A 15020-nucleotide genomic window follows, 5' to 3' on the forward strand; every position below is an offset into this window, starting at 1 on the left:
CATGGCACATCATAACCCCACCGCCAATCTGGGAGGCCTAACATGCCTACCCGGTGCATGAGTGTGTTACTAAGTGCCTAGGTATGAGTCAGTACTACACCTCTCCTTTGCACTTCATTCCCATATAGATGCATGAAGCTTGGAGCATCCCCCCAAAGCCCCAAGGGTCTTGGATAGAAATCCCAACCTCAGATATATTTACTGCTTGTAACGGCTTTACTCAAAAGGCTTTTCCTTTTAAAAAACATCATATTGAGATGTATATGCTCCGCCTCCCTCAACCAATTATGCAAGCCACAACTCAGTAGAGCAACTCATTGACATGAACAATAGATCACATGACTTCATATCAACAACTACCATTGATTCAGCTTTGTACATCACACACTCAGAATTAATCCAGTTCCGCTGTAGCAGTAGCCACAAATCTTATCCATTAAAGTTATAAAAACCATATCAACCCTAATCAGCAACCCTTCACTCTGCCAGAGCATCCTAACATGGGCCACTACAAGAATCTCTTCGCTGTCAACTGGCTACCAGTTATGTTAAGCGGCCTAAACGTGCTTTTGAATGTGCAGCTGCCTTTTACCCACAGATCTTTTTTTCTTGCAAGAAATGAGACTCCTATTGAGTAGTATGAAAACATGAGTATGGACAAAACAATACAAAACCATGACCAAAGGCAGGTCAAAAATCATCCCAAAACAAGATGTATACTTATTATTAAGGCATACTCTAACCTGTCACCCAAAGCTGGAGCCCTAGCAATCTTAGAATTATGTCATGTGCAAGGCGACAGAGTACTTATACCCTGGCGTTGGAGCTCTGCCATGACGCTTTCCATTAAAGGTGGTTTCAAGCCTAGAGGTAGAGGTGTCCAAGGGTTGCTCAAGGCTTCACTGATGGCTGCATCCAATAGCTCCTTCGGCTGCCATTCACCAGAGTAATAAATTTATAAAACTGAATCACACTAAGGCATTTAAAAGAAAACTTTTTGCTCTTTTATTTGGGTGAATCAAAATGAATGCAATTGTATAATAATAATAATAAAACATGCTAAGATCTTCTAAATAGTGAAAATTACTGGGCAGAGATCTAGGAGTATAGAATTGTCATATTCATTTGAGGCTTCCAAGCTAGGATTCTTGGGATCCTCTGTACTTCCCCATGTGGAAAAAAATGGAGCCTCCCCTTGAGGGTATCCAGGAGAGGTTGGAAAGAATTTCTGTTCAAAGGAAAATGTAGTACATCAGTGCATATTAAACGACAGGATGCAAGCTACATCACTAACCCCAACAAGAGTGATAAGCATACCATATGTGGCCCATAACACGGTGTCCCAAAGGGCATTCTCGGAATCCACGAATCAACCTATCAGGTTAAAAGGTCAAATTTAGAGTGTAAATGGCTTTAAGTAAAGCTGATATAAAAAACACTTGAAAATATCATGCCAAAACGTTACCATTGGATGCTGCCAGACGGAACCATCAGGAAACTGCCATGTATTTGAGCCTGCCATGCACTGGGGCACCACATGCATTGCAAGATTTTCAACTGTCGGGTGGCCCCAAACATGCAAAGGAGGACAAATAAGTTGGGGATGCTGTGACTGGAACAAGGGCCGTAATGGGGGCCGTGGTTGAATCCACGTCGGGTTGGCATTATGTTTCCATGGTCTTACAGAGTTGAGCTTATTTTGATTCCAGTTGCTTGCGTCCACTTCTCTTGTGAAAAGATGTTTTTTGTGAGAGCGATATTTCTGTGCTCAGCAAGAAGGTAACAAGTGAGATGCACACCTCAAGCTGCACATCCTTTTGGATTAGCATATCAACAAGAAACTACAAAAATATGTGTGTGTTTGTGTGCATAGATGACACATGATGAGGTCTTCTTGATTTATTGATGCATTATACATGCAGGGCCTGTGTAGTATGTGGGCCTGTTTTCATTTGGTAGATAGGTCTATGACCTGAGTTTACACATGGATCATATGTATCATCACATTTGTGGTATCATAGACCCAGTGGATCTTTAACAGACATTAATAAAATCTTAACACACACAAACATAGCACAATGGCTCATAAGCTGATGTGGCATGCTGATTGGACACTTGACATGTTGGATATCAACGTGAAGCGATTAAAGAGCTCTACAACAACATCAATGTTTTTGATTCCTGAAAAAATTTATGCAAAATGCTGCCCCATCTTTTCCTGTGGCAGCAAGTTTCAGTAAAGCCAAAAATTGACAGATGATAATCAGGAGCTGGAGCCCTCCCGGTACCCCCCCCCCCCCCCCCCCCCCCACACACACACACACACACACACACAAATATTAACACTAATCACATGCACAATGATGACACAGAGAAGTAGAAAGGAGAAGACGAGAGACTCTTCACATAATCTACTCCCTACTATATACTACTGAATGAATGAGTAATTACAATGAATTGTGAATGCCATGCATGAACATCATCCTTATTGTCTTACTGTCCTCCATGAGAGGTGTACTTGGCTGATCCAAATGTAGTGACTACAAGCCCTTGGTCTTGGCTCTCCTGCCCTAGGTCTTGGCTCTACAATCTCTGTCAAAAAAAGAAGGAAAAGAGAGACTCTTCACCTAATCTACTCCTACTTGTATATTACTAAATGAATGAGTAATTACAATGAATTGTGAATGCTATGCTGCTTACTCTCTTACTATCCTTCACAGGGGATGTACTTGGGTGATCCAAATGTTGTGACTGCCAAGACTCTAGGAACTTGGCGGCGCTTCCATTGCCGTCCTGAGCAAACTTAGCAAGAGCACCTCCTAGGCCTGTGCAGTGCCTCAGCCATGTGCCTCAACCTCACCAAAGTAACATGCTAACTATGCAGAAGCGTGATTACTTATGATTAATGATAAGCAACAAAGATTAACGCTAATCACATGCACAATGATGACACAAAGAAGTAGAAAGGAGAAGACGAGAGACTCTTCACCTAATCTACTCCCTACTATATACTACTGAATGATTACAATGAATTGTGAATGCTATGCATGAACATCATCCTTATTGTCTTACTGTCCTCCATGAGAGGTGTGCTTGGCTGATCCAAATGTACAAGCCCTTGGTCTTGGCTCTCCTGCCCAATCTCTGTCAAATAAAAGAAGGAAAAGACAGACTCTTCACCTAACCTACTCCTACTTGTACATTACTAAATGAATGAGTAATTACAATGAATCGTGAATGCTATGCTGCTTACTCTCTTACTATGCTTCACAGGAGGTGTACTTGGGTGATCCAAATGTTGTGACTGCCAAGACTCTGGGAACCTAGCGGCGCTTCCATTGCCATCCTGAGCAGACTCAGCAAGCGCACCTCCTGGGTCTATGCCGTGCCTCAGCCATGTGCCTCGACCCCACCTCCCCCCACCTCCCCCCCCCCCCCTCCCCCTTTTTGGCAACTGGCTCTAGCCTCTTCCCCCTTGCCAACCCTTTCGACGTTATCTGGATGGCTTCCTTCTCTAGGCAGGGGTACCCCTCCTAACTCAACTTTGTAGGAGGCCTCCCCTTGGTCACTTTGGAAGTTGGTCCCCATGGGAGCATCATCCACTCTCCACAGTTTTTTGATGGCATGACCCCAATGACCAGCCCCCTCTAGAGAGTCCGCATTGTGGGCTTCCAGGAGAGGAAGTGGCACATCGATCTCCCCCTCTTGAGGTCGTCATGGGTGTCGCATCCTGGAACTTACGACTGTGGAAGAACAGACCCTTAGTGCATGTCTAGTGGGACACCGGTGAGTGTAGTTGGCACGACCCCACCACTTCTCTCGATGACCCCCCCACACCCCCCCACTTCCCCCCGGCTTCTTCAAATACTGGGCCAAACTGGGATGGCACTCCTCTTACAACAAATTGATAGCATCCCCATTGCCTCCCCTCACCAACAGGCTAGGGGAATCCTCACCACCTTCCTATATGATTTTTGGCAGCCTCTCTGGTGTAGCTTCCGCCCCTTCAAGGTTTCCTACTTCTTATGGTTGATGGCTCACTTGGACACCTGGCTAGAGATTTTGCAGATGCCACGGCCTTGATGAGTCCCAATGACATTGCCTTTGGGATTGCCCAAAGGCCCAGTAGGTTTGGACTTTGGTGGCGCATTCTCTGCCTCTCCACTCCCGACTCCGCCACTGCAACCACCGTTACTTGGGGGGCAATTGCATGACAAGAGGAGACCACCCTGCACTCTTCTATGAGGATGACACAGGAGGCCTAGCCCTCATGCAGCATGCCCTCCCACCACCACATCTCAGAGGTGACTGTGGTCACCTAGCTCACGATTTTGGGATGGCTTGCAGCCTATTGTAGATACGACAGCCCCAATGAGTCCCAGTGACACTGCCTTTGAGATTGCTTGAAGGCTCAACAGGCTTGGTGGCACATTCACCGCCTCTTCACTTCCGACCTTGCCGCTGCCCTTACTGTTACTTGGGGGGCAGTTGCGTGGCAGGCGGAGGCTGGCGCTGCTCTTCTATGAGAATGATGGAGGAGGCCTTTCCCTTGTGCTCTCGCATTGCTTCATCTCAATGGCGACAATGGCTACAGTCCTCGTCCGACATTGGACCCCAAAGACTAGCACATGCCAGTACTAGGAGCTCATCTGCAACTTTGCCCTGAGGCACATATGGTGAGCGCGCTGTAGCAAGACTATTGCAAGTGAGTCCACTCCCCCCAACGGAGACCATTCGAGCTATATGGCATTCACACCCTATGGGGACATCTAGAGCGCCTAGCAAGGGACTCATTGCGCATGTAGAGACAACAGATAACCTTCTTCTGCACCAAGAGCACCGGACCCTTCTTCATCCAGAAGGAGGGCACGCTCATCTGGCATTATAGGCCACATGCTTGCCCCTCCCTCCAAGAGTGGCCAGCCATGGAGGGAGCTCCCCCTTCATTTTGTTTTCCCGGTTCTCGGTTCTCGTACTATCATGGACAGGATTATATTACTTCAACCTTTAGGCGGACTTTCTTTTAACTAATAGAAGGATTGATTCTTGGGAAAAAAAGGTGGGCCATATGGCTGTGGCGATCCGATGCAAAGTTATGAAGGGAATGACGGAACTCCGACAAATGCCAAGTGTGATGGCCTTGTGTCTCCATTTAGCCACCCAATTGGTCCACCCGTGCTTTCTCATCATGTATGTACATTGAATTGGTGTCCATGGCAGTTGTATATGCCGGGAATTAATGCCACTCATGTGATACTGGGGACTTGTGCCTCTGTGTACATGCCCGGAAATGCCTGGTGGATTGGTGTTCCATTGGGTCTGGTACCTCATGTACTGGCCTGGAGCACGTCTATTTTGGTATAGTCTCATGAACGGGGATTGTCCATACCAATGCTACATTGTATAGCATCTTTATGTGCTTGCTTGCAATTGAAATTGCATGCTGTTTTCATGCTTGCTTGACCAATGTGTAGTTCCGAGTAAGGGGACGCCCACCCGCGAACCGTGCATGTGAAACTGTTTGCTGACATGGTTATATGGCATGGTGGTAAGTATTGGTCCTAAACCTAGCCTTAGGAATTAGTACTAGTTTATAAGTGAGTCTGTACACACTTCATTAAGTTTTGGGCAACCAAAACTCACTTATAAATTATGACCAACCCGGTGTTCACACACACTGATGTCCTGAGATGGACAAAACCCAATGTCCACCGCCCAGACCTTATCCCCTTTGTACAAAGGGAATAACCAGCCACATGTCCTTTCTAGCTTGCTCCACAAAGCACCTGCCTAAAAAGGTCCTCCCATGCAACACACTCTGCCCTCACCACTGTGAAGTCCGTGTTGCCTCTCCATGGTCCGTTGGGGACAACCCAATCATGTTGGAACTCACCCCCCACGCCCCAAAAATCCACTTGAGGGAGAACCTTGCACACATTTATCGAAAAATCTGAGCAGTATCTGGCTCCATTAGGGGCATAAAAATTGAGGCCAGCCCTATCATCTCCAAAATAGAGAGTATCACCCACTGACTCTACCTGGGACGATGATGCTAGAGTCCAGCACCTAGGTAAGAAGCCGACTGCTAATGGAAATACACACCCTGCCCAAGTTGAGGAGGCCCGATGAATCCACAAGCCGGGACCAAAAAGGGTGACTACGCCCTAGGAGAAGCTCCCCACGGCGTCTGGTCTTGCCCGCCATCAAATGGTGCTCCTGTATGTTGCCCCATGATGTGAGGGCGGGTACTGGCTGTCTCACAGGTGAGTGCCCAAACTGGGAATGAGGCGATACTTGTCTCTAATGGATCTGAAAACTTCAAGGAGGAGCAGCACACAAGGGGTCGAGGAATCAGTAGCAGCAAGAGGGCAGCAGCGGTGGCGAGAGACCAGTGCTGAGGAAGGGGGATGGGGGGGAGGGGGGAGTTGACCAGGAGATATGGGGCTGAGAAAGCAAGGGCTAGCCTCGCATGTACAGTCCCAAGGAGGATCACTCAAGGGGAAAAGAGGCTACAGGGGGGGGGGGGGGGGGGGGGGGCGGGGGGAGGGGTCAGGCAGGGGAAGCGGCCACCAATGGGCCCAGCGAATCAGCAGGAGTCACCCAACCCTCTCGATTCGCTGCAAGCAAGCATTATCCCATAGCAAATGCTCATAACGGTTCACTGTAGGCAGTGTTACCTCAGGTTCTGCTGCTTTTGGCACGTGGCGCCAACCACATCAACAAAAAGTCGGCATTGGATATCGTTGGGAATAAAAGACACTGTATGTATACTGTTGGAAATAAAAGACAGTGTGTTTAAGGCAAGAGCACGAACCAGAAAAGCCGGTTTTGGGCAGGCCCTGGAAAGCCTTGGGGCACCCAAAAAAGAATGCCCAGATGCCCAAAAGGGGGGACTAGGGGCTGTAGATGAAACATGGGGGCAAAAAGGGTTTGAAAATCCTTTTTACGAACACGACACGCCAGTGAATGATCCTCTCAAGAAGTGTTAAAAGCCTGGTTTCCCAAGGCCTTGATGGTCTTTCTCAATGTGTAACTAATAAAGACAGCTCCTAATCCTTGAATGCCACCTGACCGTTTCTTCACAAGTGGGTATACTTTTTGTGGTTTCACTCTATGGCCATCTTTTCCTTCATGAGAGCTCCTTGTTGAGTATTTCGGAGTTAGTCTGGAGTCTGGTCAAGTGTCCTTAGTGGTGTGAACACCCTCTTATTTAGGGTCAAGAGACAAGACCTTGGTGCCTATAAAGGCATTGTACATGGTGGAAGTGTGCAACTCCTCTTTATTGTGTGTTATCATCTCTCTCTCTCTCTCTCTCTCTCTCTCTCTCTCTCCCTCCCCATGCATCATGCTCATGGTTTGAGCTTCCATATCATCTCTCTCTACTTGCACTCTACTCCTACACACCTTATCATGGATATCTTTCATCCTCCATACCTCCTCCTGAGATACCCTGATTCCAACATGGTATTAGAGCTAGGTGAAACCACATTTGTGTTTTTAGGGTTTTTGGACATACAGGGTTTCTGCATTTTTAGGGTTTCTACGTTTTTTTGTTGGACTGCCAGCAGCAGCGCCTCTGATGCATTTTTCTCTACAGCCCGCAATCACCTATCTGCGTTTTTCTCATGCATATGTGTGATCCTGTGATATCCAAGTCCGCTATTCAGCCTAACTGTCCAGCAGCATATACAGCCCTTAACACAAGCACATATGAGGTCACACAAGTTGTCCATAGCAGGCTGAACTTAACGCAGCCATTCATGGTGCCACAGGGAAGGCAAACACAGGTCTCCAGTGCTTTCCATACACCACTGAGCCACTTCTCCTTGCCACCTCTTCATCATCATGGGCTGTCCTCTGCTATAAACAGCCATACATGTGATCTTCCTCAGTAACATCTCTGCCAGCAATACCTCACTGGCGGCTCCTCCTCCGTTGCGCCACCTCTCCTTGCCTACCAGCTTCTGCATGGCCAGTCTCTGCCAGAGGCTTCGGATGCCCTTTTTGCCCTCCTGCTTTTTTGCTTGGCGATGATGTCCTCGTCCCTACAGTGGCTCCTCTGCCTCGCCCTATCGAATTCTTACCTGTGATCTCCAGCCCCCCTTCTTCACACTGGGCTGCCCTTCAGCAGCTCCAGCCCAACTTCGGCCCCGTGTTACTCCTCTGCAACATCATATGTCAATAAGGTACTTAGTGGCCATATCATTAATATTTTGATATAAAGTATCATGGAGGAGTTCAACCGTTCCCTCAGGTCCTCTGCCCTAGCTTTCACGCCAAAAAGGAATGTACCTAGAAGTACGAAGTATCTGCTCCTTGCAAATACACATCCCACACTTGACCATCAGGTGTCAGAATCTTGAAAATGACAACGCAAAAGGATCTTCATCAGCATTGAGAGAAGATTATTCTTCAACTTCTAGTCCTTTTCTATTTTGTAGTCTTGCATTCTCTGCCTGGATAGTCCCCCAAAATCTGTTTTACATATTTTTGGATTTGTAATGCCTTGTTTTCTATAAAAGGCTCCTCTCCATTATTCCTTTTTGCCCTTGCTTTAGGCGAGGCGGGGTTGTTTTGGTATGCTGATGTAAGCGGTCTTTGTCCCCTGGCAAGACTCGACCTCTACGTCCTTTGCATTGGACCAAGCTTTATGAATCTTTGAGCCATGCTTTTACCCTCTTAGCCATGTTCATGAGCCACTAAGCGAGTTGCGGGGTCCATGTCTAGTCTTCGCTTGTGTTGGAGTACGGGACTATTAAAGGTTATGCATGCAGCTCCACCATCACTCTAAAGGGGGGTTCATTGGGTATTTCAGAGTTAGTCTGGAATCTGGTCAAGTGTCCTTAGTGGTGTGAACACACTACGTTTAGGGTCAAAAGATAAGGCCTTGGTGTCTATAAAATCATTGTACATGGTAGAAGTATTATCATAACACAATCATTCTTGTTTTGTGCAACTCCTCTCTATTGTGTGTTATCATCTCTCTCTCTCTCTCTCTCTCTCTCTCTGTGCAGCACCATGGTCATGGCTTGAGCTTCCATATCATCTCTCTACTTGCACTCTACTCCTACACACCTATCATGGATATCTTTCATCTTCCATAGCTCCTCCTGGGATACCACTGACCATCCAAGAATGTGGCACTCTTATATGCATTTGATTCGCAAAACATTAATAGAAGTCACTGTAACTTGGTTGAACACAATGTTTAAACATTTAATATGCTTTGATGGTATCAACAAGTGTGTCAAAGGCCCTAGTCCCCCGGGCACCCGCCGCGAGTTACACTCACATATCACATGCACACACGTGGACATGGCTAAGTCTTTGTAGGTTAGATTTCGGCTCACGCAAGGAAGAAGATGCCCATGCTTTGAGTACCAAGTTGGCTAGGTCTTTTGACAACAATCAGGGGAAAATCAGCAGCATTATATAATATTTAAATTATTTTTTTGTGCTTATCTCTGCTTGCCGGCAACAGTCGGATTGCTGTAGGGGATCTCCAGGAGCCTATAAATAGCAAGCAACAATTGAGTCATAGACCATCTAATCCCACCTTATGGGTCCCACCTTATGGGGCACTGGGCAGGTCAATAGACAGTCTAGCAAGTCAAAATTCAGTCCATTTTTGGAAGGCACAAGGCCACGGACGTTGTACAGTCATATACATCTTTTTGTATCATAGTAATATAGTGAAAATATAATTCATCTCTCTCAATCTATTCGTTGCATGTTCCTAATTAGTAGGCTTAGGGTTGGATCAAGTACAACAAGCCTTTCTGCATGCAACATTGGTATCAGAGCACTCAGGCTCAGCCATCTAAGCACTAAGCTGTCCCAAGAAAGGTGCACAGAATGCAGCCAGGGTAGCATTTTTGAGGTGGTCAACAGCAAGCAAAGCCAAAGGAGAATACCATTTGCTCTCACATCAGTTCCAAAGGTGGAGCATTAAGCACGATCATTCAAGTCTCAAACCAGACTTGGAGTGGAATCAGAGGAGTGACAAGTTTTCAGTCAAAGTACAAAGTAGTCAAGGGAGGAAGGACGACAAGGTTCCAACCCATCATCAAGTTTAGCAAGAGGGAATGTCATGTGCTCACACATGGACATGGCTTAAGTCTCCTAGCTAATCCCTGATTAGCTATGAGACTTAGCTAATCCCTGATTAGGCAGCAAATGTAGGATAGATTTAGGCTTCGGGAGGGATGAAGATGCACATGCTTTGGGTACCCAGTCGGCCAAGTCTTTTGACAACAATCAGGGGAAAATCAGCAGCATTATATAATATTTAAATGATTTTTTGTGCTTATCTCTGCTGGCTGACAGCAGTCAGATTGCTGTAGGGGATCTCCATAGCCTATAAATAGCAGGCAACTGTTGAGTCATAGACCATCTGATCCCACCTTACGGGGCAGGTCAATAGACAGTCTAGCAAGTCAAAATTCAGTCCATTTTCGGAAGGCCAAAGGCCGTGGAAGTTGTACAGTCATTTACATCTTTTTGTATCATAGTAATATACTGAAAATATAATTCATCTCTCTTCTCTCTCTATCTACTCATTGCATGTTCCTAATAGGGCTGGATCAAGATAGTCAAGGCTTCCCCATGCAACATCATAGGCATTTGTTGCATGTTCAAGAGCAGGTCCATCAGTGTCCAACCACTTGAGGTTCTGGGGAGGATAGAAGCAGTTTCAAATGTCTCCGCCTCTCAGGTTGCTATCCATCATGGGTATTGCAGTGAAGCGAGCCATCAAATGGATGAGACCATGGGCTGGTCATTACTAAGTCCTATGTGATTCACTCCGTGCCAGGACGTTGAGGGGGGAGAGGGAGGGGGGGGGGGGTGTTGTGTGCAAGAGGAGGGGTTGGGTTGGGCTAGTTAGCTAGTTTGCATGCATGTGACAAAACTAGTGAGAGCAAACCATTCTTCAATAACGATTATGATAATATTTGCTTTACAGAAAAAATTGCCTGTAAATGGCTGGCCACATTGTGCCGTGTCAACCCATCCACCTTCATAACCTCCAAAATTCTAGATGGAATGGCCTGTTCAATTCCAAGATATTCAACAGCCTGCACGAAGCGGCGATGAAGATCTGCTGTCCAACCTACCTGCAAGCAAAATACAGCTGGGATCTGATGTTTGTAGACATAGATGGTAGAGCCAAAGAGTTTCAGGTGGCCATAGTCTCGAAGTACCTTAACTTTTTTTTTGCTATTGGGACACTTGAGTTCTTTTCCCACCTGCTCAGAGTCATTCAAGTTTCTTTTGATGTCATCCTTTCCCTCATCTCTATTTTGGTCCAGTCCAGAGGATTGTGACAAACCTACAGAATCTGCATTTGAGCAGTCTACACTGTCTCCTGAAACATCCGCGTGCAGCATAAAGCTCTTCCCCAAAGATTGATGCTCGTTTTTTTCAGTAGACGACAGAAGAGTGTCACAAACCTCCACCTGCAACCTATCTGCTACTTCACATTTTGACCCCTCTATTGAAAGCCTTTCATCTTCCCTATTAAACTTGGACTCCAAAAGTTTCATATTGTTCATTTGGATAGCATCAGCGTCCACACTGTGTAAAGCAGATTCAAGCATCGGTATCGTACAACAGAAAATCTCAGCTTCCTGGTTGATAACTTCCTCCGTTTTTTTCACAGGTACAAGACCTTGTAAGGTCAATAGTGTCTCCTTCGATTTTGCTTTTACTTTGGCAGATGTATCGAAGCTTGACAATTTATCTGCATTACTTTCTACGTCTGCCGTTTCTTTGTAGTTATACACTTGTGTGGAGTCATGCGATCGAGGAGACTCATCAAGAGTTGCTTCTTGTGGCGCCATTCTCCCACCTTGCTCCAGCTGGGGGGTTGATGGTGCTGGGAACCTCTCATGAGTGACTGCTGAAAGTCTCAATGAGTGGGACCCCCCGGCATTTTCATGATGTATTTGTCCCAGGTTTCTGGGTTCAAAAACGTTGCTCTCATCCAGATCACATGTTTGGTCTTGCTCATGTGCTGCAGACATTGAGATACGCTTTCCTGGCTCAAGATATCCGGGTTGCAAAGTGCTCCTTGAATCTAAAGCCTGCACAAGTTCAAGAAAATCTGATGAAGTGTTAAAAGCAACACATTTCACAGAAGCTGTTCCTCCAGACAGCATAATTTGTGATTTTGTTGAGCTAGCATTTTCAAGTTAAGTTAGACCTTTCGAACAACATGCTGCCAAATGTTTTTCAGCTTGTCCTCAGATAGAGGCTTCATTAAAAACTCCACCGCCCCGACCTGCTTGGAGCAAAACAGGCACAATAAACTGGATCAGTGAACTATCAAATCATGGCACTCATACACTCCGTAGAGACAGTAAAGCCAAGATTATTTACTATGCTAAAATTTGACAAGCATCTGGCTTGGGTGCTTACCGCTATTGATTTGACCATCATCAACATGTTTTCCATTGCCGACATCACTACCACATCGAAAAGAATGTGTCAAGGATATCTGACGAAATTTCATAGCACAACTTTTCATCACGAGGTCTCCAGCGCTTCGGCATACATGAGGTGTACTCTCAAAAACCATGCAACCCAACTATTTTACAGTATTTATATTGCATTCTAGGCATTCGGAATCGAATGAAGGCACAAGTTTTGTGATTCTACGCGCACACAGAATACATGGACATACATAACCTACATTAGTCACATGAAAAAAAAAATGCGAGATTTAACGTATTTCGGGCTTACTGATAATAGGTAAATCTTTCGAGAACTCCAAGATTTTGTAGCTGTCCACGTCATTGTTCGCAGTGGCCTGCATGGTGCAATCCAAAACCTACTGTTTAGGCAATTAGATGGAGCAAAGGTGCATGAATTACCAACAATCAGAGGGTCTTTTGGGAATTGCTTGCCTCCACCAGCGCCACATGGAATGTCTGGGTACAGCTTGCAAGCTCTGCACATGCCTCATCTCCCGAAGAAAAGCTTGTAACTGTGTGCAACACAAGCAGCATCCACGTCAAGCAGACAAAATGCTTATGAACAGGGCATCTTTTAAATTGATAGTTTACACACAGAGAATGAAATGGAGGGGCTCAAGCAAGCATGTATGTATGTGTGTATGTTTGTATATTTGTATGTGTACGTTTGTGCAGTATGTATGCATGCATGTATATATGTGTGTATTCCTTTTCAATCTCCGAAAATTGAAATTCAAAATCGGAAAATGTAAGGAAAAGAAAATCGACATCAATTTAGAGGAAACTAGTTCTATCGATTAGTATCGATTGCAATGTTTTTCACCAAAAATTTGCAAAAACATTTTTCGCATATAAAATTAAACCTGCATTGAAAATGAGAAAGAAAGTTTACTTTCTATAAAATATTTTGGACTTACCCATGTACCCATAGCTTTCCAATTTGCATTTGATATCGTGCAGAATCTCGTTGTCTCCGTCCACCACAAGGACGCTCAGCCCTTTTGGGAAATCTGTCCAGTTTTGGAAAGTCTCTCCAAAGGTAACCATGCCTGAGCTCAAAAGCCCTCTCGCTGTCTATCACAGGAAAACACCATAGCTGGAATAAGCTCTGAAAAGGGAGCTGTGGGTGATGGAGAAAAGCATTGTGAACCCTCAGATGGGCTGTTGGGTGCTTGAAAAAACAGTATAATTAGGGCAGTTTCGAAGGATGTTTGAGCAGAGAAGAGCTGAGTTGAGCCATTGTTGAGGGAGAAATGCTGATGGGTCAATTGAATGAACCTGTTGAGAGAGAGAGAGAGAGAGAGCTGGTGATGGGTCAATTAAATGAAGCAGTGTAGACACGGGGGGAGCGGGCGGGAGAGGGAGAGAGAGAGAGAGGGATGAAATAACACTTGGCAGAAGAGTTGGGTTGTTCGGGGGATTGAGAGTACATATAAATCTGTGTAGAGAGAGGAGAGAGAGGGCGCTGTGAATTGGGCAGCGGCGTTAGAGAGAGAAACCGTGAGGGAGAGAGAGAGAGGGGGGGTATTAACGTGCAACACGAGGGCATATACGAGAGAGAGAGAGAGAGAGAGGGAGGGAGAGGGAGAGGGAGAGAGAGTTTGAGCAGGTGATTCAGAAGAACGGGAGACAATTGGGGAGAGATGAAATCAAATGTAGTGAGAGATGAGGAAGTATGGACTAGTGGAAGTCTTGCTCCATCTCCTCTCACTAGGAGAGCTAGTGAGAGACGAGGAACTAGAGACACAGAGAGAGGCCGTGATGATGTGGCAGCCAACAACCCTGTACTAGGTCTGATTAACACCCAACCAGCCCTGTACCCAAATGTAGAACCTGAACAACCAACCAACCAACCAACCCTGTGTGTAAATCAAATATATTGCAATTGTGGTTTTCAATGCATCTTGGAATGGGTTCTGCAATTAGAGTGGGTTTCTTTTTAACCTAAAGTAGATTCCTTTCTGGTAAATTTGAACCTAGTACCTCCCCTTTCAGAGGAATGGTAGTTCTTAGCCAATTTTTTTAAAGCTGATATTATTATTTATTCTTTTTGAGAGTTTGAGAGTGTAGTCACTTCAAACCCCCCGTACTCCTCCCTACCGTGTTCCTCCCTCATTATTTCTTTTTGAGAGTTTGCTCTTGTGAGAGTGTGGTCACTTCAAACACTCGTATATATGGCCCGTGCTACTCCCCTACACTGCTCCTCCCTCATTATTTCTTTTTAAGAGTTTGCTCTTGTGAGAGTGTGGTCACTTCAGACACTCATATATGTGGCTCGTGCTACTCCCGACACTATGCATCCGTCATGATTTCCTCCCTCCCCGCCCTACACTTCTGCTCCCCCCCTCTCGATGGGCCCTCCCACTTTTTTTTAACTCACCTCAATTCACCCATGCATATGGAACGTTCTTAGCAATTATTTAAAGCTTAAATTGATACAAGATTATTATTTCTCTAAGAGAGTGTGCTCACATAACAGCACTGTGAACACTTATAACAATGGCCTAAGCTACTCCCTATGCCACTTGTCCCTCATGACGGCCTCCT

The 15020-nt window shown here is 45.7% G+C and overlaps 1 protein-coding gene across 1 annotated transcript; it reads right to left on the bottom strand.

The window, feature by feature from the left end:
- Window positions 1-346: 346 nt before the first annotated feature.
- On the bottom strand, window positions 347-14332 carry LOC147611141 (two-component response regulator-like APRR2). Its single transcript, XM_086785804.1, has 11 exons — window positions 13391-14332; window positions 12906-12985; window positions 12742-12808; window positions 12418-12464; window positions 12203-12280; window positions 11202-12083; window positions 10974-11114; window positions 1466-1762; window positions 1318-1374; window positions 1088-1228; window positions 347-931 (listed from the first exon to the last, which is right to left on the bottom strand). Exons 1-11 carry the CDS (start codon window positions 13518-13520, stop codon window positions 785-787), a joined length of 2067 nt encoding a protein of 688 aa, XP_086641930.1. The 5' UTR covers window positions 13521-14332; the 3' UTR covers window positions 347-784.
- Between the last annotated feature and the right edge of the window lie 688 nt (window positions 14333-15020).

The sequence above is a fragment of the Cibotium barometz genome, chromosome 48 (genome assembly GCF_041138505.1).
Source record: "Cibotium barometz isolate CiBa-2024 chromosome 48, ASM4113850v1, whole genome shotgun sequence".
Classification (NCBI taxonomy): domain Eukaryota; kingdom Viridiplantae; phylum Streptophyta; class Polypodiopsida; order Cyatheales; family Cibotiaceae; genus Cibotium; species Cibotium barometz.

Excerpts from the sequence above, each read along its gene's own strand:
- LOC147611141 (XM_086785804.1), bottom strand. The coding sequence starts at position 13,520 with ATGGTTACCTTTGGAGAGACTTTCCAAAACTGGACAGATTTCCCAAAA. Across the intron at positions 11,115-11,201 it reads ATAGCAAAAAAAAAGTTAAG|GTAGGTTGGACAGCAGATCT; the intron begins GTACTTCGAGAC and ends TTTTGCTTGCAG. Across the intron at positions 1,375-1,465 it reads CCGTCTGGCAGCATCCAATG|GTTGATTCGTGGATTCCGAG; the intron begins GTAACGTTTTGG and ends TTAACCTGATAG.